This window comes from Lonchura striata, chromosome 14 (genome assembly GCF_046129695.1).
Source record: "Lonchura striata isolate bLonStr1 chromosome 14, bLonStr1.mat, whole genome shotgun sequence".
Lineage (NCBI taxonomy): Eukaryota > Metazoa > Chordata > Aves > Passeriformes > Estrildidae > Lonchura > Lonchura striata.
In genome coordinates, this window is record NC_134616.1 from 15208968 (window position 1) to 15236230 (window position 27263).

A 27263-nucleotide genomic window follows, 5' to 3' on the forward strand; every position below is an offset into this window, starting at 1 on the left:
CTGCACTCCCAAGATCCTGCTTAGAGTCCTTGCACACAGTTCTGGGGCCTCCAGCATGAGAAGGACATGGAACTGTTGGAGCAAGTCCAGAAGAGGCCATGAAGTTGGTAAGAAGCACCCATAATGAAGAAAGGCTGAGAGCTGAGGCTTTTCAGCCTGTTCAGCCTGGGGAAGGTTGTGTGGACACCTCATAGCACATTTCAGTATCTGAAGGGGCCTACAAGGGAGCAAGAGAGGAACTCTGTCCAGAACTGGAATGACAGGATACAGAGTAATGAATGGATTCAGGCTGACAGAGGGCAGGGTTAGAAGGGATATTGGGAAGAAATTCTTTCTTGTGCGAATGATAAAACACTTGCACAGGTTGCCCAGTGAAACTGTGGCCGTCCCATCCATGGATGTGTTTCAAGGCCAGGCTTGGAGCAACCTGGTCTAGTGGAAGGAGTCCGTGCTTGTGGCAGGGGTTGGATCTGGAAGGTCTGTAAGGCACCCAAATGGCAGGTGACCTTCAGGTACCCAAATTAGCTTGTTTTAAACCCAAAAGGAGGGAATAACCACAGCACCACAGACCTGGGCTGTACAGCGGCCATGGGACTGTACTGTCCCCATCTTCTCAGGGGAAAGAAGTGGCAAAACCTGGAAGGCAGAAAGGTGAATCCAGGGCTGCCAGCATGGACAGGGGCTTAGACATCAACAATGCCATTCTTTTATTGAATAATTAGACAGGAACAGGAACCATTTTCACCTTTGTCAGTTGACTCCACAGAACACCCTCCCCAGGATCCAACACCTGGATGTCTGGGCTGTTTCCTCAAGCAGGAAGTGATGAATTTGCTCATTCCCATGAGTATAGGGCAGGCATCAGCCCGGAGCTGGCTCAGGGATCCCAGGGCCATGGTGCAGACCCACAAGGAACAGCCAGACTTTCTTCACAGAGCCACATACATGTCACTTCTGGGCCAGCTGTCGGTACAAGTTCAGAGTCAGCAGCATAACTTCAGGATCTCCACTTTTTATGTCAAGAGCTTGCAGGAAGCAGTCCAAAGCCTCCTGGAGTTTTCCATCATTCTGAAGCTTCTTCCCACTCTGTACCAAAGTGTCATAATCTGCAGCAGGAGAGGAATTCTGCCCAATGTCCTTTTCAGAGCTGCTTTGCTGGGTGAAGTAGTCAATCTGCTCATCTGACTGGAGCTCAGCGTCACCTGTGGATTCCTCCTGTGATGACTCTGCCTCGGACTGCTCAGATTCCACACTGTCTGTGTGAGAGGACTCTTCACTTGTATCAAGTGTTTCTCCATCAGGTTCTTCTTCAGGCTCAGCAGATTCCCCAGTGCACTCCTCAGCTTCATCTTCCACAAGCCCATCTTGCTCCTCCTCCTCCTCCTCCTCATCATCATCATCATCATCATCATCATCTTCTTCATCAGTGGTTCCCATGATTTCCCCAATGTCCTCCACCTCATCTACCAACCTGCTGATGAATGAGCGCCTGGAAGCATTAGACCTGTTTCCACTGTTATTTAATTGGGGAGAAAAGATGGCTTTAGCTCTTGTTGTGTCATATTTAGGGGTGGAAGCATTAATTCCTTCCAGACGTCCGTGCTGAATGCTATCCAAGGGAGAGGAGGGCACTTGTTCAGGCTGCTCTTCACTCTCACTGTCTGAAGAAATTCTGTTTAAGCGTTTCTTCCTACTAGAAATAAAGAGACCACTGCTTTCCTCCAATGATTTACTCTCTTGCAGGGAGGCATTTGGCTCTTCCTCAGCTGTGAGACAGGGTTTGCCATGGCTACTGGTCTCACTTGGCCAAGTTTTGTTTGGAGATTCTTTGTCTGGAGATTTACACAAGCTTTCTGCCTGGAGTTGTAAGCTCTCCTTCTCAGGGTGTTCCACTGATCCTCCTCTATTTGAGGCATCCTGCCATTCCTCTTCAGACTCTTCCAAAACCAGATTGAAGTCAACTTGATCCTGGAAAGAAGGAGCAGATGTAGCCTCTGAGCTGTCTTCTAGCACATGAGACTTGTAGAGCTCAGCATTGACTTCTGGTGTAGCATTTTTTAAACTCAGCACTGCAGAAGCCGGCTCAGGATCATTGTTCTGCTCTGTCCCCAGGGCACTGTGTGGGTCAAGTATCTGAACTGACAATTCTGCCTCACTTCTAGGATCAGCCATGCCAGACTGGGAGGAATTGTGACAATGCCAAGACAGGTCATTCCTTGTCTTGGCCGAGCTGTCTGAATGTACCTGCGAATGTTGTTTCTCTTGGAGGCTCTGACTCTCTTTCTCGAGTGCAGGGGATGATGGTATAATGTTAGATTCAGGATTTTGCTCAGATTCTTGTTCTGCTTGTTCTTGATCAGATTGTTCTGCTGTCTTGCTGGTATTGAGCACTTCTGTCTCCATACTGGACACACCTTGTGCCAGTTGCTCTTCATCCAAGTCACCAACAGTCAGAGTTGCCATTCTGGAGCTGACATCGAGCACCTGGGCTTCTTCGTCCTCTGTAAGATCAATAAATTTGTCTTTTTCTTGTGCATCAGCTACTGGTGGTGAAACAAAATTATTTTTGTCATTCAACCCTGGAGACAACTTCTTTGGCCTGGAAACTGATCCCGATGGTCTTTGCCACAACTCTTCACAAGTATTCCTGATCCCCTCCATCCTCTGATCTCTGAGCTGGGACTCCAGCTGGACCAGCTCATGGGCTTTCTGTACTCTCCGCTGGATGTACTGATGGGCTTCCTCGCTCTCCACCTGCTCCTCATGAGCCATCTCCCTTGTGTAGATCAGGTCGTGGTCAGAAATGCCAAACATTGCCAAGGAATGCAGGTAAGCAAGATGCTCATCCAGCTGCAGGTCAGACTTCCTTTGCATGGCGTGCAGGGACTGCAGCTGGATCTGAGTTGCAGATGTCCGAGTATCTTCCAATATGAAGAGCTCTCTTAGTTCCTGTTTGGAGAAATAACGGAACGGGTTCTTTTTGTCACCGGTGGTCTGTCTGATTAACGAGTCCTTGAATACCTGCCGCCTGTATATCTTCTCTTCCACGGTGCCGCAGGTGATCAGTCTGTAAATCACTACGTTCTCTTTTTGCCCAATTCTGTAAGCTCTGTCCACAGCCTGAGCATCAGTTGCTGGATTCCAGCTGGGATCAAAGATCACCACTCGGCTGGCCGCTGTCAAGGTTATGCCAACGCCCCCAACCTGTGTGGTGAGCAGGAAGACAGAGTAGGTGGTGTTGCTCTGGAAGGCGTTGATGCGCCTCTCCCGCTCCGTCAGGTGGGTCACCGTGCCGTCGATGCGCAGGATCTGGAACTGTCGGCGAGACAGGACGAACTCTATGATATCCAGCATCTTCCTCGACTGTGAGAACACCAGGGTTCGGTGTCCCTCTTCTCTCAGCCGCTCCAGCAGTCCCACAAGGAACTGCATCTTCCCAGACTCCTCGATCACAGTCTCATCAGAGAGATGATCTATTTTGTTCTTGCCTGCAAACATAACTGCTTCCATCCTGTAATCCTGCTCGGAGTCCTCCTCTTCCTCTTCCAAGCCCAGCTGGGTACAGGCTCTTGGAGACAGAAGCCTGGGGTGGTCACAGAGTTTCTTCAGGATTGTCAGCTCAGCCAAAGGTGATCGGTTCATCATCAGTACTTCCTTCACATGATCGAGGCAGAGAAAGTTCCTGTAGATTTCTTCCTGCACTGGTGCCAGGTACACCCACACGACAAAGTCATTTTTCCTAGTGAGAGATGGCATGACAGGAGCCTTGTTCTCACTTGGATCCTCAGAAAGAGTAGGATCAGCTTTATTGGTATGATAGTTTTTGATGTCTTCCTTGGTCCTTCTGAGGAAATAAGGCTTTATAATTGACATGAGATTCTCTGATATCTTTAGCCCCAGTGCTTTCTCACCTGGAGTCGCATCCTTCTCCCTCGCCCTGGTAATGGGATTCTCATACTCCATTTTAAAAGTTTTGGCAGTTCCCAGGAGGGAGCCTTGACAGGCAAAGTCAAACAAGGACCACAGTTCCCGGAGGTTGTTCTGCACAGGGGTGCCTGTAAGCAGGATGCGGTAGTGGGCCGGGATTGCATACACACACTTGGTTGTCTTGTTTGACGGGCACTTGATCTTATGTGCTTCATCAAGGATAATGTAGTCCCAGACAAACTCCTGCTCATGGCGGCTGGCCAGCTGCTTCCAATTGTTAATGAGCATCTGGTAGCTCGTGATGATGATGCCGTTCTTCCTCTGGACCCTTTCCAAGTTCCTGGTGCGCTCTGTCTTGCTGGTGCCATGGAACTCCTTGACGCGAAGGCCGGGGGTCCAGCGAGCAAACTCAGCCAGCCAGCTGCTGACCAGGGTGGTGGGCATGATGAGTAGGACGTGCTGGATGAGCTCGGCATCGAACATACCCGACAGGAAGGCAATCACCTGGATGGTCTTGCCCAGGCCCATGTCATCTGCCAGGATGCCGCCAGGCTTGCGCTCCCGGTGCAGGCGGTACAGGAAGGCAACACCTTCCCGCTGGTGCTGGAACAGCTTCCTGTGCATCTCCCCGTAGATCAGCAGGCCGCTGCCGCACACGTCCACGAAACCCTCATCATCCTCCTCCTCCTCCTGCTGCTGCTGCTCGGCCGCCGCCAGTGCCTCCTGCACCCGCCGCATGCGGTTCTGCAGCTTCTCGCTGGGGCGGATGGCAGCCGCCAGCCGGAACAGCCGCAGCGCCTCTTCAAGGTCCCCGTCGGCCGCCGCCGCCTTCGCGCTGGCCACGAGCCTGTGGGAGTCACCGTGAGCACCGGGTGGCCAGGCCCGGGCTGCACCCAGGAGTGCCGGCCCGGCCCGGCCCGCCAACGCCAACCCCGAACCCAACCCCAGCCCCAGCCCCAGCCCCAGCCCGCCCGCCCGCGGCCGCTCAGCCCCGTCGCCGCTCACCCCCGGTACCGCTCCTCTTCTGCCGCCGCCGCCTCTCGCGGCCCGGGAGCGGCCATGGCGCCAGCGCTGCCGCCCTGCGCTTCAAACCCGGCCCTTCCCGGCCTGCCCCGCGCCACATGTAAATCACCACCGCCCGCAGCCAATCAACGCCGGGGGCGGGCAAAGGGGCGGGGCCGAGCGCTGCCCGCGCCTCCTCGCGGGTCGGGGCAAACACCGGGACGAGCTCCGGTCCCGGCCGGTCCCTTTCCCGCCGCGCGGTGGGAAGCGAGGTGTGGGACATCCAGGGGGAGCCCGGCAGATCCACAAGTCCGCCCGCCCCCGGCGCACTCCCGGTCACGGGCGCGGGCGGCGGGACCTCCCGCCAGCAGGGGGCGCGGCGGCGGGCGGCGCGGCGCTCCGCGGCCGTGCGCAGCGCGGAGCCGGCGGAGGGCGAGCGCTGCCATGGAGGCGCGCGCCGCGGGCCGCGGCCTGCTCGTATCCACCGCGCGCGGCGGGCCGGGCGGGCGGGGGGCCGCGGTGGGGCGGGGCAGGCCGGTGACCGGAGGTTTTCTTAACTGCGGCCAAGAGCGTTGCTGGTGCGGAGGTGCGGGCCGGGCGGCGGGAGCCGTGCGTGCTCGGCCTGGAGCGGCGGGCCGGCCGCTACGGGTGAGTGAGTGCGAGCGCGGCGGGGCCCGGCTCGCCTCGCTCGGTGCCGCCGCGGCGGGGCTCGGTTCCGCGCCCAGCTGCCACAGCCGTGACTCTCGGCATCCCTGCGTGCTCCCCCGGCCGGTCCCCTCACCCCGCGGGACCGGCGCTCCGGAGGTGCCTTCCCGGCTCCCCGATGCTCCCCCGGTAACCAGAGCCGCTGCCAGCCCGGTGTTGGACCTGCCCCGTGGCAGCGAGAGTTCAGCAGCTCTTCCTTCTCCCCCGGGGTATCCGCGTCCTGCACGATCTCACCTTCGTTGCCTTTTTCAACTCCTGCCCCAGAAGCTTAGCGATAAAAATCAAACGTTGTGTCTCTGTACACACAGCTCCTGTTTGTGTGCGTTCCTGCCGGGTTTTTACAAGCCTTCCTTCTGTCTGCAGGGTGGTTATTCGCTCCCAGGAGAAAGAAAACTCTGATCCGGATTATATTCCCATCAACAGCCGTTTTAAGTGTGTGCAAGGTACTGACTGCTGGGGGGAAGGTCGAGAATCCCCTGCTGTTGATCCACAAACCTTAAATTTAATGGTGTTTCCTGACCTGTCTCCCGAGCCACAGCGGATTGAATCCTTTCTCTGTGAAGCAGCAAGTCACATTTTATGGCATCCCCTTGTTCCTCATTCAAGCAGGTTGTCATTCCATGTCAGCATGAACTTGTGAGGAACTTGGCTGGCTCCAGTGCGTGGTGTGCTTGGCATCACACAGAGCCAACACATGCAGCATCTGGTTTCAGGGTCTGGAATTTGCTGTCTGCTGGTGTCGGTCTCTCAGACTTCTCTGCTCTGCCGAGAGTTGGGAGCTGTTGCTTTATCCTGCATGTTTACATCTAAACTTCCTAAGGTCTACCAAGCTCTCAGCATCCCACGTGCTGAATGAGGAAGGGCTTTAGGCCTTGTTTTGGAAGAACTTAAATAGCAGCAAGTGGTCCTGGGGCAAATCTTTGTAAGGAGTAAAAGTCCTTTTTCCTGAATTTACTCATTCCCTTGTGTGCAGTTCAGGATGTTCTGCCCCTGATTTTGCTCTGTAGAGAAGCTCTGAAGTTCCTTGTCAAGTTGGTCTTTCCTGAAGTAGCTGCACTGATGGGGAAAAACCAGCCAGATGTATGAGAACTGTGTGGTGGGAATCTCCCTGCTGGGAGGTGACTGTCCAGGTTCTCTCTGCCAGAACCGTTAGGAATGTACAGATGTAAATTAGAGCTCTTTGTTCCTGTTAGGACTCTCTCATGGCTGGCAGCAGGCAGTGTAATTATATGAGTCTTCAATTACTGCAGCATCCAGCGTCAGCTCTACTGATCATGTTTTTCTCTTTTCTAGAGGCAGAAGAAACTCTGCTGATTGATATAGCTACAAACAGTAAGTTTCATAAGGGTAGTGGTGCAGCTAAAGGTCCTGTCATGGAACAGCCACTGGTGCTTGTTTTGCCTTCCAGTCTTCCCCCAGGCTCTGTGTTTGTCCTCTGCTCAAACAGGGATTGTTTTCCCTCTGACATTGTCATCTGGCTCTGTGAGACACTGGCTTGTCATGACAGACAAGGTTTGAAATGCAAATGGTCAAAATGTTTGCAGTTATTTTCCTGCTTTTAGAGCTCTTGTTTTCAAAATTGCAGTAGGGAGGATTCCTAAAGCCAGGATAATGTGCTGGGGATATCCCAAGCAGTGTGGGGGGACCTCAGAAGTGCAGGGAGGTGCAGGTTTCCAAAACAAACAACACCTGGAAGCTGGGTGGGAAGCCTGGGGGCTCTGAGGCAGCCTGGGCTGACTCAGTGAGTGTGTTTGAAGCAGGCTGCAAGGTCCGGATCCAGGGTGACGAGGCGCCGGAGCGGCTCTTTGAGATCCCTGACGAGGAGCGCTGCTTGGGATTCCTGTCAGAAGTGCAGAGCATACAGGAAGGTGAGCAGAGTCTCCCCTGTGCATGTGAAATCCTCTGCCAGCAGTGACTGACAGGGATGGATTTTTTCCAGCCCACCTGAAAGCATCTCTTCCTGAACCTAAGGACTCAGCCATTTGGCATCAGGTGGAGAAGAGCCTTACAGGTCTATCTCCAGGTACAGTTGACTTTGCTCCGGGGCCTGTGCAGTTCTGGGGTGCCAAGGGTGGGATCTGGGTCTGGCCATGCTTCCTTGTCTGTTAATTCCTTCCTGAGTGCTATTTTCACCCTTGGTTTGTGTATGTTGAGCTTCCTGCCTTGCCTTGTGGTTAGTGCCCCTTTCTCCCATTTCCAGGGTCACACAGTTGATGTATTCCTACTCTCGTTTGGTTTTTTGGTTACATTTTTTCCTTCTTGATCTGAGCTGTTTCAGATTGTTTCTCAGGGTGTTTTTCTTGGATTTTTCATTACAGGAGCTCTGGGGTTTGAGGATGACTTCAACACTCTGAGCCTAGAAGAGAAAAGAAACATGCAAAACCACCAGACGGGATCTCGACGGGAACCCCCACCTCCTCCTGTCCCTCAGAATAAGCAGTAAGGGATCTGTTCCCTTTTTTACTTTTCTTCCTAGACAGCAGAACTAGTTCTAGTGCTGCTCTTGCTTCCTTCCTAGATTTCACCGGGAGAGAGAAGGCACATCCAGAGACCAGCCCAAGGTGACCAACACGATGCGCAAGATCTTTTTGCCCAGCACACAGTCGGGGCAGAGAGAGGGGCTCATCAAACATGTGCTGGCCAAGAGGGAGAAGGCCTACATCAACCTGCACAACTTCAGGTGAGACCTGGGAGGGAAGGACAGAGCTGCAGGATCTCTCCTGTGAGCTTGGATCTCACCCAGGATTGGACCCTGGTAGCTGGTGAGGGGTTGCAGCTCAAGTGGCCAGTGAGGATGGTACAGCCCAAAAGTCTCATGTCCATGGGACAGCTGCTCCCTTTGTCTTCTCTCTGTGTGTGTCAGATATTGTGAGCCTTGGTAGGGCTGGGGCAGGTGGGCAGAAAGAGTGAAGACTGAGGTCCCACCATAGTGTCATGGTGTTGCCCCTCGTGACATGATGTTCAAAGAGCCAGATGTTTGCTGGTGGAATGCCTTACTCAGGGGACTGTCACTGGGAGTGAGCCAAGCCTGGGAGAATTTTGAAGGAGTGACTGAGGGATCAGGGAAGCCTCAGCCTGGAGAAGAGGAGGCTCAGGGGGACCTTCTGGCTCTCCCCAGCTCCCTGACAGGAGGGGGCAGCCGGGGGGTTGGGCTCTGCTCCCAGGGAGCAAGGGAGAGTACAAAAGAAAATGGCCTCAAACTGCTGCAGGAAAGGTTCAGGTTGGACACCAGGAGGAATTTCTTCATGGAAGGGGTGGTCAGGCATTGGAAGGGGTTGCACAGGGAAGAGTCCCCATCTCTGGAGGTGCCTAAGGAATGCCTGCATGTGGCACTCCGTGCTCTGGGCTGGGTGACAAGGTGGGGATTGGGCACAGGTTGGACTCAGTGATCCTGGAGGTCTTTTCCGACCTCAGTGATTCTGTGACTTTCAGTTCCCCCATGGCAGTCATTGCCCCCTGTAGGGACAGTTCACAGTGTGTGCTTCCAGCCAGAACACTGTTGTGCTGCTGTGATTTTCATGGTGTTTCTAACAGCTCAGCTGCTTTTGTGTTGTAGGTTCTTTGTGGGAACCTGGAATGTGAATGGGCAGTCTCCTGACAGCTACTTGACCCCATGGCTGGCGTATGACATGGAGCCCCCGGATTTCTACTGCATCGGGTGAGCAGCTGCAGGGGCTCCAGGAGGACTGGCTTGGGTTTAGGTTCCTGTTGTGCTCTCAGAGGCTGCACAGAGCTGAGCTGTGGCACACAGGGGCCGTCTGAGGGCAAAAAGCTATTGGATGAGGCAGAGGATCAGGTTGTACAAAGCTAGCATGACATAATAGATTTTCCTGAAGAGCTGGAAATACAGAGTTTATCTGCAGAGCTCACTCGTTGTCCTCTGTCTAAAGTGGTGTTTCTCAGGGAAAGGGCTGCTGGGGGGTTTGGGGTAGGATCTCAAAGGCACTATGGGGGAATTCTACTGCTTTATTTAGCAAGTGGCCATAAGGAGCTGTTCCTCCAAGGGCTGTTGCTGGAGGTTTCACATTTCTGTAGGAAGAGGGGGATGTGCAGGAAGGCTGGAGGTGCTAAGCTCTTGGGTTTCCAGGTTCCAGGAGCTGGACCTCAGCACGGAGGCTTTTTTCTACTTGGATTCTACAAAGGAGCAGGAGTGGCTGTCTGCTGTGGAGAGGTCCCTGCACCCTAAGGCCAAATACAAGAAAGTGAGTTCTGCTCAGTGGTATGGGGGCTTGTCATGGAGCTGGCATGATGGGAAGGAAAAAGGAAAAGGGCTGCCCTTTTCCTCCCTATTCAAGGAGCAAGGCTTGGAGAAACCAAGGGGGGTACTGGGCATGTGCATGCGTGGGCATGTGTCAAGTTCAATCTGGAGAGTCTGTTTCTGCACCACAGTTGCAGGAAATACTGTGCTTTGAAGTAGACATTTATAAAGGTGGGGACTACAATACCTTTATCAAATAGGAGGTGAGTGTAAGGGAAGCAGCAGGTTCAAATTCTCTACCTATATTACTTTCACATCTTGTACTATAGAAGCCAAGTGTGTCCTGAGCTGGTAAATTAAATGAATAGCTTTTCCCCAAAGGAATGAGATGATTTATGAAGTGAAGTCTTCCAGATGCTGCTGCCTTGAGTCAGAATTGCTTCAGCTGTGGCAGCAGGACTTTGTTCTGGCTGGTTTCGAGCAAGACATTGGTTTTATCTCTGCTGTGACAAACCTTTCTGCTGCAGGGACAAGTTCTGAATACACAAATGGGTTTCCCTTTCTTCGTTAGCTTGTGTGTTTGCTGTCACACCCCATACTGTTTGCTCTGAGCAGGTGTTACAGGAAATGAAGCAGGGAATAGAGTGTCTTGCTGAACTGAGACCTATCAAGAAGAGCCAGGAGTCAGGGCTCAAACTGCAGAGAGGCTCCTGCTCCCTCTCCTCCCTTTGCTTCTCTTTAGTTTCGGGTGAATTTCTCCCACCTTAGTGAAAGGGAGAACACAGGATATGGCTGCAGGAGGAGGAAGTGGCTGAAGCTGTAGATAAGGCTTGTGGTCACTTGCAAATTCTGCTCCTGCAGAGCAGACTGGGTGCTGGGCTCTTGCAGCCAAATTCTCTGCTCTCAGCTTCTTTCCTCACTCCATAGGCTTAATCCCAACACATGTGAATGTTTCTGTGCATGGAGGTGAGCATGCAGACTGTGCTCAAGCAGGTGAGGCCTTGTCACTGTTTCAGAGTGGTGATGGCACTGTTTCAGAGGGGTGATACCACTTTTGGAGGTGCAGGAAGGTCACAGACTGGGCAGTGTTGGCTTAGCACACCTAAAAGATCAGCAGAAGACCTGAGGTCCCCATTGGGACAGGGCACATGAGAATGGTGTTAGCCTCTGTGGGCTGAGCTCTGTGGAAGCAGATATCTGCTCAGATCCAGAGAGACCCTTGGCTTCAGGGAATGAGTATTTCCTGAGAATGAGTCAGTCTGTGTAGCTCAGAGATGCCTTTTGCTGCCCCATGCCTCAGGCACGTCTGCCTCAGGGAAATAGGAACATCTCTGTCCATTCCCCTCTGCACTGGAGCCCACAGTATGCCCAGGTGGGCTCTGACTCCCACTGCACCTGCCGCCTTCTCTGCTTGTGCTGCTTAGAGCACAGCAAGGGCTGAGACCTGAGTCACAAACTTGCTGGGCATTCATTCAGTTTATCTTTGCCCACCCTGTTGTAGGGAGGAACCAGAGTAGGGAATGCAGTGGGCTCAGCACTGCTTACAGCTCCTGGGGAGTGACAGGTGGACCCCAAGAACCTTGTGGACAGGAGAACCTGCTGTGGACAGGAGACCCTTTGGGTTCTGTTGTTGCAATTAGGGATTGAGTAGAGAACATGAGGAAGAGGGAGAGCCAGAGCAGCAGAGCATCAGGCAGAGCAGATCAGAACTGTGTGTCCCACTGCCTCTCTGGGAATTCAGGATCCTGTTTATTTTTGCAGGTGCAAATGGTCCGCCTGGTTGGGATGATGTTGCTCATATTTGCTAAGAAGGATCATCTGAGCAATATCAGAGAGGTTGTGACAGAGTCTGTGGGCACAGGAGTCATGGGAAAGATGGTGAGTCACCAAGGCCAGCTTGTTGCTTCCCTGTATCCATGCAAAAAGTGGCACAGGCTGGTTTGGTTCACCTGTGCCATCCCAGTCCCCTCACTTGCCACCTGCTCCAACCCCACTGGTCCCTCCTGTCCCTAGGGCAACAAGGGTGGCGTGGCCATCAGGTTCATGTTCCACAACACCACCTTCTGTGTCGTCAACTCCCACCTGGCTGCCCACGTGGAGGACTTTGAGCGCCGAAACCAGGACTACAAGGACATCTGTGCCCGGATGAGCTTCCTGATCCCCAGCTCAGACTGCCTGTCTGAGCTCAACATCATGAAGCACGAGTGAGTTGTCCCCCCCCTTGGCAGTGGTGTTGAGTATCCCAAGTCAGATCTGCATCAAACCTCCTGTTGGTGCAGTTAAGTTTTCTGGCTTAATAAAATAATTTGACATCCCAAGGGCTGTGGTGTGCTGCAGTTCCTGCAGACAAACTGGTCACCTCCTTGTTGCAGTGCCTCGTGCACCCTGTTCCCAGTGTCCCTGTCCTTGGATTTGTGTATAACTTCCTTTCCAGCAGGCCTAAACAGAATACAAATGGTTGGTACCTAAACAGAATACAAATGGTTGGTACTTCTGTAATGAATGCTTAAACCGTTTAAAAACCAAAAAATGTAGAGTGGATTAGTACAGAAAAAAAACTTCAAATATTAGATTATCCTTGATAATCCACTAATGGAAATGTTGAGGTTTGACTATAAACAGGAAGAGCTTTGGTACTAGCAAGAGGTTTAAATTTTAATCTTTAAATTAAACCTTTATGGAGTAAAGAGTGAGTCCCATAAGTGTTTCTTCAGCTGCTGATAGCAAGAAGGCTGTAGACCTGGAGAGGAGCAGGGTGGGAGCAGGTGCTGGTGAGGTTGGCTGATAGCAGGGATGGGAAACAATATCCAGAAGGGTGTAAACTCCAGGAACCTAATTCTGCTCCTTGAAATGGTGCATCAGGTGGTCTTGGCTCAGTAGGTGGCCTGCTCTGGTTGAAGGAAAGGCAGTGAAAAACCAACAGGTAAAAGCAGGGTGTCACATGAGGGATAACCCTGAAGATACAGATGCCTCACCTGTCCTGCTGGCTGAGAGCCTGGCTCCACTTAATGAGCCTCCACCATGACCCTCTTCTTAACATGAGAAGAGCCTCAACACCAGCTGGATTTTGTGTGAACACTGGTCTTGCTTCATTAGAGTCAGTGCTGTTCCTCTGGCTTTTTTCACACTGAGACAAATGCATTATCTCCTACTAAACCAAGTTTTCAGTCTTTGGGGAATTCCAAAGGAGATGGATTTAGTCCTGTAGCATCTGTTGTCACTAGAAATTTCTGCTGTTGGACTCAGTCTTTAATGTATCCTTTTTGTCTTCCACATTTCTCAGCTTTAATGTGGTTTCAAAAGGGGAGCTGTTGACTGCTGATCTGCTCCCAGAGTTCTTCCCTGTGAGGGTGCTGAGGCCCAGGCACAGGCTGCCCAGAGAAGCTGTGTCTGCTCCATTCCTGGAATTCTTACAGGCCAGGTTGGACAGGGCTTGGAGCAACCTGGGATAGTGAAAAGTGTCCCTGCCCATGGCAGGGGGCTGGAACAAGATGAGGTTTAAGCTCATTTCCAGACCAGACCATTCCATGATTGTTTGTGTATCTTTGTTTGCAGCGTTGTTATCTGGCTGGGAGACCTGAACTACAGGCTGTGTCTGCTGGATGCCAGTGAAGTGAAGAATCTCATCAGCAAGAATGAACTTCAGAAGCTGCTGACTTACGACCAGGTCAGTGAATTTACTCACATTCTCCCCATCCCTGGGAGGTCATCTTGGATTGGAACGTGCCTCTGCTAGGGAGGAGCTGGCAGCCATGGAGCTGGGGAAGGGGCTGGAGCACAAATCTGATGAGGAGCAGCTGGGGGGGCTCAGCCTGGAGAAAAGAAGGCTCAGGGGGACCTTCTCACTCTCTGCAACTCCCTAGAGAACAGTGCAGCTGGGTCAGGGTTGGTCTCTTCTCCCAGGTAACAACTGGCAGGACAAGAGGAAATGGCCTCAAGTTGTGCCAGGAGAGCTTCGGGCTGGATATTAGGGAAATATTTTTTAATGGAAAATGCTCTCTAGCAATGGCACAGACTGCCCATGGCAGTGATGTCCCCATTCCTGGAGGGATTTAACAGACATGTAGAGGTGGCACGTGGGGACATAGGTTAGTTGGGGCCTTGACAGTGCTGGAGGAACTGTTGGACTCAATGGTTTTGGAGGATTTTTCCAACCTACATAATTCCATGGCAAACTGCAGTAAGGGTCTGGACACAGACACAAACACTGGACTCTGACAGAGCTCTGGGTGTGCTGGTTGCAACATCCCCCTAAAACCAGATTGTCCATCCTGGGGTAACTGGGTAACTCAGGCAGTCACTATGTGTGTCTGAGTCTCAGTGCAGGAGTTCTCTCTTAAATACAAACTACAAGCTGAACACAGAGATTTGTAACAACAGCAAAAGCTGCTGTGATCAGTGTTGTGAAAGAGGTATTGATTTGGAGTCCAAATCTGCTCAGCCAGTTTGACCTGAATTCTGTGCTGTCGCCTTCCCTGCTCGGCCCTTCCCTGCAGCACACGGAAGCTGGTGGCAGGTGCCCTTCAGGTGAAGGGTTGCACTCAGGAAATATAAACAGCAGTGGTGCAGTATCACCTCTGACACAGTTTAACAGTAAATTTGGCTGATTGTACTCTGTATCTCATTTTTTTGCTGTACTACAAAGCTTTGTTCAGGAAACAGCTGTAGCTTAGGTCTTACTGAGGAAAACATCCAGGAGGTTTTGCAGAAGAGGCAAGGAGCAAAGGAGGGTGGTGTCATGTTGTCAGGCAAGTGCAATCCTGGAGGCTCTTGCTAAAATTATTGTTGGGGAATGACTAATGATGGCAATCTTAAGCCTGAAAACTGATGAAAGCGTTTAGTAATTAATATTTCCCTTAACTCTTGCTTGATGCTGCCTGCATGGTCAGGTGAGCAGTACCATGCCAATTTGTACTCGGTCTGTTTGGAAAATATTTCCCTTGTGTGTTAAAGGTGTGAGGTCTGAGAGGCAGTTTGGGGGTGTCTGTGAATCGCACAGAATGGCCACAGGCCATGGTTGCTCTGCCTGTAGATCTGCTCTCTAACACTGCTGTGGTAAGGGAGGGGTTTTTGGGTTTGGTTTGTTTTTTTTTTTTTTTTAAAGCTTTCTTTTCTGCTTTAGCTGAATATTCAGCGCACTCAGAAGAAAGCATTTGCAGATTTCATGGAGGGAGATATTAACTTCATCCCCACGTATAAATATGACTCTAAAACAGATCGCTGGGACTCCAGGTACATTGGCTGCAGCTGGGTGTATTTACCTATGACATAAACTGCATTTTCTCACAAAACGTGATTTCCTGCTGCTTAGAACTGTGCATACCTGTCAGTGTTAGTTTGGCCTTCCCTTTTTTCCTGCTTTCTGCAATAAGCAGCCCCTGTGTACGTTGACCAGGCACATCCCTCAAACCTCTGTAGCTGCTGATCCCACTGGATGAAGGCAGGTGAAGTGTGAGCTCAGGTCACTCTGCACTGGGGGCTTTTTCTATTACCAGGGACAGGCAAACAGTATAAAAAAGGAATCGTAGAGCTAAGGAAACAGGCTCTCTGAGTCACCCTGTCCCCTGACTTGCACACCCACAGGGTGGCTGCACTGTGATAACAATTGTGGTTCCTGCTTGGTGCCTCCCACAGACATGGCTGCATCTGCTGCAGGGGCTGCTCCGAAGGGAGAAACTCCTAAGAAGGACTTTCAGACCATGTAGTGATTGAATTTGACTTGGCATGTTTATGAATCATCACAGTAGTTAAGCTGAAGAAGGATAACCCAGGATTCAGGCTTCACAACATAATAATAATCACTGAGTAGACTTTCCATAGCGGAAACAATAAGCGATGGGTTGGACTGTGGGCAGAAAGGTCTGGCAGCACAAGTCATGCAGATTGGGTCACAGCACACATGGTTCAGGCTGTGGAAATGGGCTCGACTGAGGGTTATTTTGTTTGCTGGTACTGGAAAGGATGGGAATTTTATCCGCTGTATTGGGAAAGGGGGAGAGAGCAGAAGAAATAACAGAATTCAAGTTGGGGTAAGTGATAGGAGTTCATCCTGTCACTGCTGTGATGATATGGGTGGAGGGAACTGCCTTGTTGCACAGAGGAACAGCTTGGACAGGATTGTTGGATTCCCTTGGTAACCTGTTTTTCTTTGTAGTGGGAAGTGCCGTGTGCCAGCGTGGTGTGATCGGATCCTTTGGAGAGGAGGGAACGTCAGTCAGCTCCGGTACTGCGGGCACATGGAGCTCAAGACCAGTGACCACAAGCCTGTCAGTGCCCTGTTCTGCATCGGGGTAGGTTCGTGTGTTTGTTGGGGCAGGATCCCAGCACTGCCAGGCATTCCAGGCATTACTGTGGGAGGCAGTGATGGAGTCAGGGCACATCTGCTGAGGCTGTTGCAAGAGGACAGATGAACCCAGATGAGGCATGCCTGCTGTGGGTGTGCTGCATCTGGCAGCACTGGAATGGGTGAGTCCCACTGTTCCCTGCTCCACATGGAGACACAGCAGCAGCCTGGACCCAGCTGTACCTGTGCTGCCTCAGATGTGTCATCCGGTTCAAACCTGGGTGTTTTTTGCTGCCTCCTGCTCCCTGGGTGGCTCAGGTCACAGAATGGGTCAGGTTGGAAGGGACCACAGTGGGTTGTTGGGTCCCATCTCCCTGCTCCAGCAGGGCCATCACAGAGCACATGGCACAGGATTGTGTCCAGGCAGTTCTGGACTCTCCACTGAGGGAGATTTCGCAGCCTCTCTGGGAAAACCATTTCAGTGCTCTCTCATCCACACAGTGAAGAAGCTCTTCCTTGTGTTCAGGTGAAACTTCTTGGGATCAGTTCCTGCCCATTCCTCCTGTTCCATTGCTGGGCCCCACAGAGCAGAGCCTGGGCCCTGCTCTGAGCTCTCCCTGCAGACAGGAACAGACAGGGCTGAGAACCCCTCTCAGCTCTGTCTCCTCTTGAGGGTGAACAGCCCCAGCTCCCTCAGTCTTTCCCTGTAAGGGAGATGCTCCAGGCACTTCAGCATCTCTGTAGTTTTTGCTGGCCCCACTCCAGGGGCCCCATGTCTCTCTTGTACTGGGGAGCCCCAAACCAGACATGGCACCTCATGTGTGCCTCACTTGCACTGAGTATAATAGGCTGAGTCTATTTAAAAAAAAGCCTTTCTCCTTTCCCTCTGGAGAATCATGAGAAATGCTGCAGCATGCCAATGCTGTCTCACAGAGGTTGCCTCCAGTGATCCAGTTGTGTGACCAGTGCCCAGTAACACCTGGTAACTCCTGCAGGGGTGAAATCTGTGTAGAGCTGCAGACACAGCTTGGGACTGCACACGTGTGTGTGAACTCAGCCTTGCAGCTACAGAAGCAAGTGCTTAGAGAAATAATTCACTTCTGCAGTTTGCTCATGATCAAGAGAGTTCCTGTGAAAGCCAGTCAGAAGTTTCGTTGAGTGTTTTTTGTCTCCCACAGGTGAAGGTTGTGGATGAGCAGAAGTATCGGAAGCTGTTTGAAGACATTGTTCGTATCATGGACAGGATGGAGAATGACTTCCTTCCTTCACTGGAGCTGAGCAGGAGAGAGGTGAGGATGAAACTGGGATCACTGTCACTGCCCAAACACAGCAGTGCCAGAACTTCTTTCAAAGACTTTGTTTCAATGAACTGGATTATAGAAAATAGAACTCTATCCTTTATCTTATGATCAGGAATTGGGTTAGTGAGGACATGTTGTATTGGCTTCATGGCAGGACTTCTGTGAGGAATTCTGCATTAGGTGGGCTCCTCTCAGCCTTGAGGGGCCACTGCAGAGTCTGTGGGGGGCTGGCCATGGGTCATATCCTGGCCACTAATATCACTTGATTTCTTTTTGCTCTGCAGTTTGAGTTTGAGAACGTGAAATTCCGTCAGCTGCAGAAACAGAAGTTCCAGATTACCAATAATGGGCAGGTCACCTGTCACTTCTCCTTCATCCCAAAGCTCAATGACAGACACTACTGCAAGCCATGGCTTCGGGCCGAGCCTTGTGAAGGTTACCTGGAGCCAGGTGAGTGTAGTGCTGTAGACCGTCCCCATCCCATCTCCATTCAGTCCTTCCTGTATTTCCTGTGTCCTACCTTCCTTGCCATCAGTCCTGTCTGTTTGTCTTTTCTGTGTGGCCTTTGTCCCTGCTACTGTATGTTTGTCCTCATCATCCCTTTTGGAGTCAATTTAAAGAAAAGTCTTTCTTTAGTATCTGTGAAAGCCTATTTAAGAAAAGCCTTTCACAGACACTTTTGAAGAGTGTCTGTGTGTTCTTGAGAGCTCCAGTGTGTTGCAGATGAGAGCACGGAGATCTCCCTGGACGTGTATGTCAGCAAGGACTCCGTCACCCTCCTGAACTCCGGCGAGGATAAAATTGAGGATATTCTTGTCCTGCACCTGGACCGAGGGAAGGATTATTTCCTGACCATCAGTGGCACCTACCTGCCCAGCTGCTTTGGCACCTCGCTCGAGGCCTTGTGCCGGATGAAGCGACCCATCCGAGAAGTTCCAGTCACCAAGCTCATAGACCTGGTGAGTTCTGAAGCAGCTCTTCTAACCCAGAGAAGCCTGATTTCCCTTCTGATTGATCCCAAATCAGGAGCAGTACCTGCAGGTTGGGTTGTCTGTGCTGCCTCTGAGCTGAGTGACTTCACAGAGCTTTAGGTGCTCTTTTATTCTTCCTGTCTACCACAGCCAATGGCTTTTGACAGCCTGTATTTTATCTCTTTTTTCTGTGTGGGCTCTGAATATTGTTTGATGGGACAAAAAAGTGATCCTAGCACCTCATGTTGGTGTTACTGGTGCTGGCAGGCTCAGCTGGGTGGCACTGCGGTGTCATAAGAGATGTGATTAGGGTCCTCTCATCCAAGGTATGTGGGCCTCTTCTGCTACGGTGAGTGCCTCAGAGGCCTTTTCCTTCTGGATACATTCCCACTGCTCAGGGGAAGGAGCAAGCAGAAGCAGGAGGACTGAAGGAAAGTCTGTGTTGTGGGTGTGGGGTGCTGAAGGACACAGCAAATGAGCAATGGTGCAGCCTCGCTGGCCATTTCCTCCCACACCAACCACACAGTGAGAGATAATGCCTCGGGTGAGAGGTAGCTCATCAGGGAGAGATCTGTCTGTGGTGCAGCAAACTGTTCTCTCCCCACCCTATGCCAGCCCCCAGCATCAGTATTCCTCCTCCCACAGCTCATTGTGTACATGAGAGAGGGTGCAGTGGCGCCCTAGTCACCTCTTGTTTTTTGGCTACTCTCAGCTGTTTCTCGGGTTGTCCCATTTTGGGGATGTAATTCTGATTTTCAGGCTTGTTTCATTCATCTCTCCTTACTGCCTTACCTGGCCATGTTCCAGTGAGGTGCAGCAGCTCCCGAGTGCCAGTTCATGTCCCTATTCTTGTTCAGCCAGGAGAGTCCTTTCTTTCTGTCCACTAGAAAGCTCAGCCCCATTGTTTGAGTCTCTCTGCCATGTGATACCTTTCCTCTCCTCTCCTATCTCACAGTCTCACCCTTACATATGGGGTTTTTTGTCCAGTAAGCTGCTGCTTTTTCACCTCTGTAGATTTGCCAGCCTCCACTCCCATTGTTTCCACATTTTCTTATCCTTTTAGCAGTTGTCCAGTGCCTCTCCCTGCCTCTTCCAGTTCCCATCTTTTATTGTAGATATTTACTTTTCTCACAAGTCCAGTATACAGAGAAGTCCATTTTATAGGAGAATTTTGCCTTTTTAACACACTATTCAGGCTAGGCAGGATGCAGGTGGCAAGATAGATTGTTTGCTTCTTCAGGTCAAAGCAACTGATCCAGGCTTCAGGTTCCTCACATTTCTGAAGATTTGGTTATAGTCAGTCTTGTTTTAGAAGTGGGTCTGGAACATTTCACTGGCCTTGGTTGCTTTTCCACGTGCTTTTTCCAGCTCAGCACCAACTTCTTGCTTGATAGAGAGAAATTTGGGCCCAGACTCTTGGCTCTGCTCTCACAGACACACACTGTTAGATTTGTAAGAAGAGTCCATTGAGACTTCTTCTCCTTTCATGTATAGATTTCCTTCTCCTGTTACTCAGTGAAACATCTAGAAATAAAGCAGGCCAAACAATCAGCAAGGAGCACCTGCTCCAGTGTCTGCAGCAGGGACACAGCTCTCCTTATGGACATGGGGGAAATTTTAAGTTTTTTTGTTCTGATTTTACCATTGAGCTGAGAAATCCTTGCAGTCAGCCCAAGCTGAGCACTTACTGCCTGGATCAGTGGTGCTGGTGCTGCCTGCCCTGCAAGCTGAAACATTTGGGTGCAGTTCCTTGGGTTTTGGTGCTGCTCAGCTGTGTGAGGCTGGCAGTGTCTGTGTGTTAAGAACCTTCTGCACTTGCATAGGCTCATCCTTCACTGCCTCCAGCATTTTCCTCAGCCTGGCTAGACTTTGTCATTTTCAGTGGAGAGAGGTCTGGAGATGCAGTCACTGAGGGGCTGAGGTGACTGGATCTCCAGTAGGTGGGTGCAGGTAGCACCGTGTAGGTGGCAGTTTGTCTGGCAGTGGCTCTCCTGGTTCTCCCAGGAGGCAGACAGCGACATGGCTGCTGTCCCTTGAGCACCTCTCCTTTGGGATTTCATTATTAGTGTCTCGTCCTGGTTTTTTTCCTGGCATCCTTTGGGTTTTAAAAGCCTCTTGAAGAACCCCTGTCAGGAACAGGTGAGTCTTGTGGAGCAGATCGTGCTGAAGGCTCAACATTAGGGAGAAATTGTTCCCTGTAAGGGTTGGGAGGCCCTGGCACAGTTTGCTCAGAGCTGTCTGATCCCTGGCAGTGTCCAAGGCTGTGTTGGAAGTGCTTGGAGCATCCTGGGATAGTGGAAGGTGTCCCTGCCCATGGCAGGGGAGCAGAATGAGATGATCTTTAAGGTCCCTCCCAGCCCAAACCACTCTGTGGTTCTGTGGAGAGGTGAGCAGCCAGGCTCAGGTTGTGGGGTGAGGTGGAGATGACTCACCCTTTACAAAACGTGCAGGTGGCTGTCTGCCCTCCCAAACCTGTGACTGTGTCCCTCCCCCTGTGCCTCAGGAGAGAAACCTGTGCCAGCTCCTGTTCAGAGCAAGCTGTTCTCAGGAAGAGGACAGTCTGTTGTGGCTCTGTGAGAACTCAGGGAGGCTCCAGAGGAAGCAGGCACTGCAGAGGCCACAGGGGACCCTGAGATGCTCTTTCCTCCTGGTGTCCCTGTGCCATGGGAGCTGCAGCTGCTCCAAGCTCAGCCTGGGAATGCACTGGGGCTGTTCCCACCCTGAAGGGTCGATCTGCCAAGATTTGGCATGGACAGCCTGCTTCCATTTCCTCCTGCAGACCCACAAGCAGTGTCCAGCCAGCCCTGGCTGTACAGGGATGGCTCTCTGGGGATGCTGAGGGCTTGGTACACTCCTCTCTGGGCTATGCTAATGCTCTTAGGCTGCAGCAGCAGCAGCAGCCGGTTTTGAGAACAAACCCTCATTTCCCTGACCCTACCGAAAGCTGCTTAGGGGCCCTGTGAGCTCCACAGCTGCCACACACTCAGAAACACAGATTTAGCCCAGGGAATATTTTATCTCTAGCCTGGTCACAAGGGAAGATGGCTGAAATAACACAGGGACAGTGATTCTGACCAGGGAACTCCTTTCTGGCAGACACATCTCACCTGCCCATGTCCTGGCTTTTGGCCAGTGAACAGTGCTGTCTAAGCCCCTTGGAGAGCTTTCCAGAAATCCTGACGAGGCTGTGCATCATATGAGCAGGATTGTTGTTAATTGGCAGGCAAATCTCTCGCCACAGGTTTAACTTCGGGCCGTGTCAGCAAAAAGTGTGAAGGACCTGGTGTTCAATGGGTTCTTGTAATGCAAATTAGGCTTCTGCTTAATCACAAGAGATAATCCAAGAGTGCTTTCTCCCTCTTAACCACACTTTTTCCTCTCCTCTCTTTCCTGCTGCTCTCAGGAAGAAGACAGCTTCTTAGAAAAGGTAACACAAGCAATTGCTGTGTGGCAGTCTGCTTCTCAGTCGTGTGTCTGTAAAGAATGAGAGCTTTTCCCGTATTTTCTGTGGCAGAGGGAAGGGGAGGGGAGCACAGAGGGGACATGGCTGCCAGCAAAGCTTCTTAGCACAGCTGTGGGCTGGATGAGAGCATGGAGAAGCACACAGTGACCCCAGAGCCAAGCCCAACTGCGATGTTAAAGCTCACTAAATTTGCTTTGAGGGGGGGAAAAATTACTCTCCTGATCCTGACAGCTATGCTGGATATTCCCAAAAAAGATTGGCAGCCTTTGACATACCTCTGACCATAAGGAGGGGTTCACCACAGGAACCTCTCAGACCTGTGAGAAGAGGGCTGGAGTGGGAAACTCGGGTCTTTTGTTCCTTGCATCTGATTGTGTCCCTGTGGAGGCCGGGGAAGGGCCTTGTGCAGGAGCTGGATGTTTCTGTGCCTCCCCAAGCAGTGGAGCTGGGGCTGCTGCCTCTGATGGCCACGATGCCCGAGCGGGATTGCTGCTTCCCTTGGCACCCGTGCTCGGTGCTGGAGCCAAGCAAGGAAAACTTCCTTGGGAGAGCAGGTGGGAGATGCTGGGGGTGTTCATCCTCTCCCTGCTCTGCCTCTGCACCAGCTTCCCAGTCTGAGGGAGCCGTTCCTCTCTGGGCTGTCAGCACAGTGGCAGAGTACAACAGAAGAGGGAAGGAATGTCCCCTCTCCAAGAGGGGATCGAGCTCGGGTGTTTAACCACGTGAAGCTCACAGACTCCCTCCTGGCGGAGGAGAAGGGAGGAATTTGGATTTTTTGGGAGCATCTTCCCGTGAGAAGGACGTGGCGGTACCTCCCTTCCTCACAGGCGGCAGGAGAGGGCGCTCGGGGCCCGGCCAAGCGCAGCCGCCTCCTCCCCTGCTCCTCCTCCTCCTCCTCCTCCTCCTCTTCCTTCTCTGCCCCGAGGCGCCTCGAGCCTTCTCCTCTTCTCTGAATACCTGGGATCTCCTCTATGGGATCTCCACTGCTCTCCCAGTCATGCCAAGGGCTGCCCTGGCACAGGGGGTTTCTGTAGAAGAGCCTCAGCCCAGGAAGAGTGTCCACAGCCCTGGGAGAGGGTCTACAGCTCTCCCCCTTTCCCTCTTAGAGGAATTTTGTAATGCTCTTGCCTGACACGCTGCTTCCCGACCTTGCAGTGCATATGGCTGAGCGAGGCAGCCATGCAGCTATGACTCCTTATCTATTGGCAGGGTCAGACCTGGTGCTGTGCAGGGCAGAGCTGTGCAGTGCTGTGTGGCAAGTGGGGCTATTGCCCATGCCACCAGGGCTTGTGTCAGCCGGGGATGTCTGTGGGCACAGCAGGGAAGCCGCCCTGGCTGCTGTCAGTGGCTGTGTGTGCTGCAGGGACAGCCATGGCAGTTGTTGGCCCAGCTGGAGTGAGGTGCTTTCTGTGTGGCTTCTGGACTCCTCTGCTGGTGGCAGGGTTGTGTTCCTGCTTGTGCTGGTTTCTGGGTGCTTTGGGAGTGCTGGGCTTCCTCCTTGGAGGTCACAGGAACGTGAATGATCGTGAAGTGAGAGTAAAATCAAGCCAAGAACACGGATCCAGTTAAAGCATGGTGTGATGGAGACATCTAAGCCATGGAGCTCGTCAGCTGCTCCACAGGAGTAAGCAGGAACTGTGACAGTGGTGGCCTGTACTCAGTGAGAGCTCTCCTTGGGAAAATCAAGGAAGACACTCCAGGAATCAGGGGAGTTGCAGAGCCCTGAGAGCACCCCGGAGTCAGGGAAGGTGTGGGATCAGTGGGGATGGGGCTGGGCTCCCCAGCGTGGCAGCTCCCCCAGCACAAGGATTTGGGGGTCCCAGCCTCTGTTGGCTGCAGGGTGGGAGCTGGGATGGGGCCAGGGCACCGTGGGCAGCCAGAGCCACTTCCTGGGGGTCTGAGGGGGCTGTTGGAGAGAGCAGGCAGGTTGCTCCATGGGGCAGCAGAGGGGAGAGGAGCCAGGACCTGTGGGGCAATGGCTGGTGCTGTGAAAGTGAGTCAGGGCTAAGAGCACCCCAGAGTCCTGCTGCTTCCCCTCTCCCAGCTTTCCCTACCAGGGACTAAGGGCCTCAGGCAGAAAGGGCTGAGGTTACCCTGAGCCCTTGTGTGCTTTCTCCCCAGGAGAAATCCGTCCTGCAGATGGGCTCCCTGGACAGCCAGGAAGCAAGTGAGGTGCCACTGCAGGTGCCAAAGGAGATCTGGCTCTTGGTGGACCACCTATTCAAGCATGCCCTCCACCAGGTGAGAGGGAGGGTGAGGGAGCGTGCCTCTGCCACACTGGAGCTCCCGTGGTGACCTGGTTCCTCACACACACCTGGAGATCAGCTCCAGTTTGGTGTTTACGGGGCAAGGTTTTTCCCTGTGCTCAAGGCACTGGCTGGGGTCCCGGGGTTCACCATTCACTGGGACTTGCCATCAGTCACCATGTGCCTCAGCCTTTGTGGGGAAGGTGTCTTACACCATCCCTGTGCTGTTTTTGACAGGAGGACCTGTTCCAGACTCCAGGCATGCAGGAAGAGCTGGAGCAGATCATTGATTGCCTGGACACCAGCATTCCCGAGACAATCCGTATCCTTCCCTGATGCATCTCAGCTCTGCTGGGAGAGTTCACTCTCGGGAGAGCTTGTCTGTCACCTTTATCTGGCAGGGCTCCTGGCAGGGATGGGCTCCTCTTGGTCCCCCACAACCTCTGTCAAAGTTGAACCTGTGCTGGTCCCCTCACAAGCTCTCTCAAAGTTGAACCTGTGCTGGCCCAAGAAGCCAGGGGCTCTGGAAGCTTCTACAGGGCTGTGCCAAGTGCAGGAGCTGGGATACTGAAGAGCAGGGTCTGGAGAAGGGGCTAGTGGAGCAGGCAGCTCCTGTGCAGCCAGAGAGTGGGAAATGCAGTGTAGTGTTTTTCATGGATGGGGTCAATGGAGGAAAAGGAGGAGGAGAAGTTACGCAGGGAACTTGTGTGACCTCCTGCGAGATGAGCATCTGGGGAGGGGGGGGATCTCTCTGCTCAGCATGACCCTTGATTCCCAGCACTCCAGCGGGCAGTAATCACTCTGTGGCTGAAGCTCTCCTCATCTTCCTGGAAGCTCTGCCAGAGCCTGTGATCTGCTATGAGCTGTACCAGCGGTGCCTGGAGGGGTCCCACAGCAGCCGGCTGTGCCGACAGGTGCGGGGCTGTGCTGACCTGTGGGGCTGCTGCTGGCTCAGGGCAGCTCCTGCTGCCGTGGGCTGTGCCATGCCTCTGGGCCTGCTCCCTGCCTGGGGACTGGCAGTGGCTCTGGGGGAACAGGCAGCTCTTCCAGAGAGACCCCAAGTGAGCCCTGTCTCACCCTGAGCACATGGGGAGCAGGGAGGGGTGAGCCACCCCTGGTCCTGAGGTCTTGAGCACTGCTCAGAGCTACAATTCCTGTCCTTCGTGGAGGGCTGTGCATGGCTCTTGACAGCTGGCGGGGCAGCAGGCCAGGTCAAGCATGTCCCTGAGCAGAGGGGGAGGTTTCGGGGCAGTGAGAGCTGGGATCCGACTGGAAACTATGCAGGAAGCAGCCACAGGGCACTGGGGACTTTTTCCTGGTGACACAGCTTTCCTTGAAGCAGTGTCACCAGGAGCCACAGCCCATAGGTGCCATCAGTAGCGGGCTGCGGCTGTGGGTAAGGTAAGTTGCTGTGGAGCCTGGAGTGCCACACATGCCCAGGCTGCAGCAGTGGGAGCTAGGAGAGCTTCCTGACACCATTTCCTTGCAGGTGATCGTTCAGCTGCCGAGCTGCCACCGCAACGTGTTTCGGTACCTAATGTCCTTCCTGCGGGAGCTGCTCAGGTACTCGGAGGACAACAACGTCAGTGCCACCATGATCGGTGAGTGTTGTTCCTCTGCAGCCCTCGCTCCATCCCGGCCTCTTCCTGCACCTCCCGAGGTCTTTGTTCCTCACCAGTGAGTGATCTTACCTGCCTCCACAGCCGCCCTGTTCTCCAGCCTCCTCCTGCGCCCTCCACCCAACTTGATGGCCAGGCAGACCCAGCAGGACCGCCAGCGTGCCATCAACTTCCTCTACAGCTTCCTGCTCACCGGGGACGAAGAGTGACTCGTGCCGTGTGCCAAAGCCGGGCCCGCGCCCCAGCCGGGCCTCTGCCAGCTCTGAGGGGTAAAGGCTCGAAGCTCTCCAAGTGCCGTGTTTACAGTCGGAAGGGACGTTCCCCCTCCTCGCCGCGCCATACCCCAGCTGCAGAGGACCTGCACGCTCATTGCACTGCCATCCACCTCCGGAGCCTCCGGCTTCCCCGTGGGAGCCAGGTGGATCTGTCGATACCCGAGCACTGTGCCAGCACCCATCATCCCATGGCAGTACCACCAGTTCCCCAGGTCATGCTTCTCTCTGTGTCACCCCCATCTCCCAAGAGCTGCTGTAGAGAAGGGTGGGGATAGCTGGTGCTCTTGTAGGCCATGGCACACTGCATCCCTCCAGTGCCAGGTACGTGTGCTGATGTGTACACCACCCCAGACTGCTGTGGGACGTGTGCCACCCTCTGCCACACAGCTGTGCCAGCCCTGATGCCATCACTGTGCTTTGGACCGTGCTGACCCAGGAAGGTTGTTTGGACATTCGGCCTCTCCCCTTCGGCATGGCCTTTCCCCTCTCCCTCCTTCGCAGGACTCAGGGCCACGGCACACAAGTCTGTCCCTGCACCCCCCACTCTGCCCTCACCTTCCTCTCCATTCCCTGCCCCAGCTTCCCCCGAGGACACAGGAAGGTGGGTGGCTCGCAGTGACCAGGGTCAGGCAGAGCCATGAGGTGCCCTCTGCTCCTCCTGGGCTGTCCTGTGCGTCAGGATGGGACTGTGAGCAGGATGGCACCGCTGTCCCTATAGCCCAGCCGACAGTGTGTGGGTAGGACAGGCTGGGGCACCCGGTGCCACTAGATGGAGTCCATTCTCTCCTCCTGAGGTGCTAGCAGAGGGTGCAGGTTTTGGGGGAGTGAAAGGAGCCACAAATGCTCCTTGGGGGCCAGAGGAGCAGCCGGGGGGGGCTGCATTGCAAGGGTCACACTCAGCTGGCTGAGGGGACAGCCCTGGGGCTGGTGACGGAGGATGCAAGAGTGGCCTGTCCCACTGAAACACTAAGAGGCCTGTGGGGCCACATGGCCTCAGGTGAGGGAGGCCAAAGCCAAGGGGAGGGGGCTGTGGTCACAGAGCCCCCGCCAGTGCCTGGGCTTAGCCCAGAGTGTCGTGTGGCCCTGCGGTCCCCATGCACTGGCTGAGCTGCTGCAGGCTCCCCTCCCTTCTGCCTTTTTCTTATCCTTAAAATTTTTAAATTACATAATTTATTGGGAAACCGTTCATTCCAAATAAACCTCCATTGTGCAAGGCCTGGGGGCTGTGCAGGGCACGCCTGCCGTCCCTCATAGAGTTCTGCACTGTCACAGA

At 53.2% G+C, this 27263-nt stretch overlaps 2 protein-coding genes across 3 annotated transcripts; one reads left to right on the forward strand and one right to left on the reverse strand.

Annotated features, from left to right (window-relative positions):
- Window positions 1-693: 693 nt before the first annotated feature.
- Window positions 694-5132, reverse strand: ERCC6L (ERCC excision repair 6 like, spindle assembly checkpoint helicase). Its single transcript, XM_021547790.3, has 2 exons — window positions 4933-5132; window positions 694-4774 (listed from the first exon to the last, which is right to left on the reverse strand). The coding sequence occupies exons 1-2, from the start codon at window positions 4986-4988 to the stop codon at window positions 949-951; spliced, it is 3882 nt and encodes a 1293-aa protein (XP_021403465.2). The 5' UTR covers window positions 4989-5132; the 3' UTR covers window positions 694-948.
- Window positions 5133-5350: 218 nt separating this feature from the next.
- OCRL (OCRL inositol polyphosphate-5-phosphatase) lies at window positions 5351-27263 on the forward strand. Of its 2 annotated transcripts, none has more exons than XM_021547803.3 (24): window positions 5351-5406; window positions 5498-5577; window positions 5998-6077; window positions 6928-6966; window positions 7392-7502; window positions 7574-7657; window positions 7953-8073; window positions 8153-8314; window positions 9191-9292; window positions 9722-9836; window positions 11594-11710; window positions 11846-12036; window positions 13388-13499; window positions 14955-15064; window positions 15987-16122; window positions 17294-17404; window positions 17701-17866; window positions 18140-18375; window positions 21791-21814; window positions 23972-24091; window positions 24334-24418; window positions 24883-25010; window positions 25586-25697; window positions 25800-27263. In XM_021547803.3, exons 1-24 carry the CDS (start codon window positions 5374-5376, stop codon window positions 25922-25924), a joined length of 2700 nt encoding a protein of 899 aa, XP_021403478.2. In that variant the 5' UTR covers window positions 5351-5373; the 3' UTR covers window positions 25925-27263. The 2 variants fall into 2 exon arrangements, with proteins under 2 accessions (XP_021403478.2, XP_021403480.2); XM_021547805.2 differs by having other exon boundaries at window positions 7395-7502.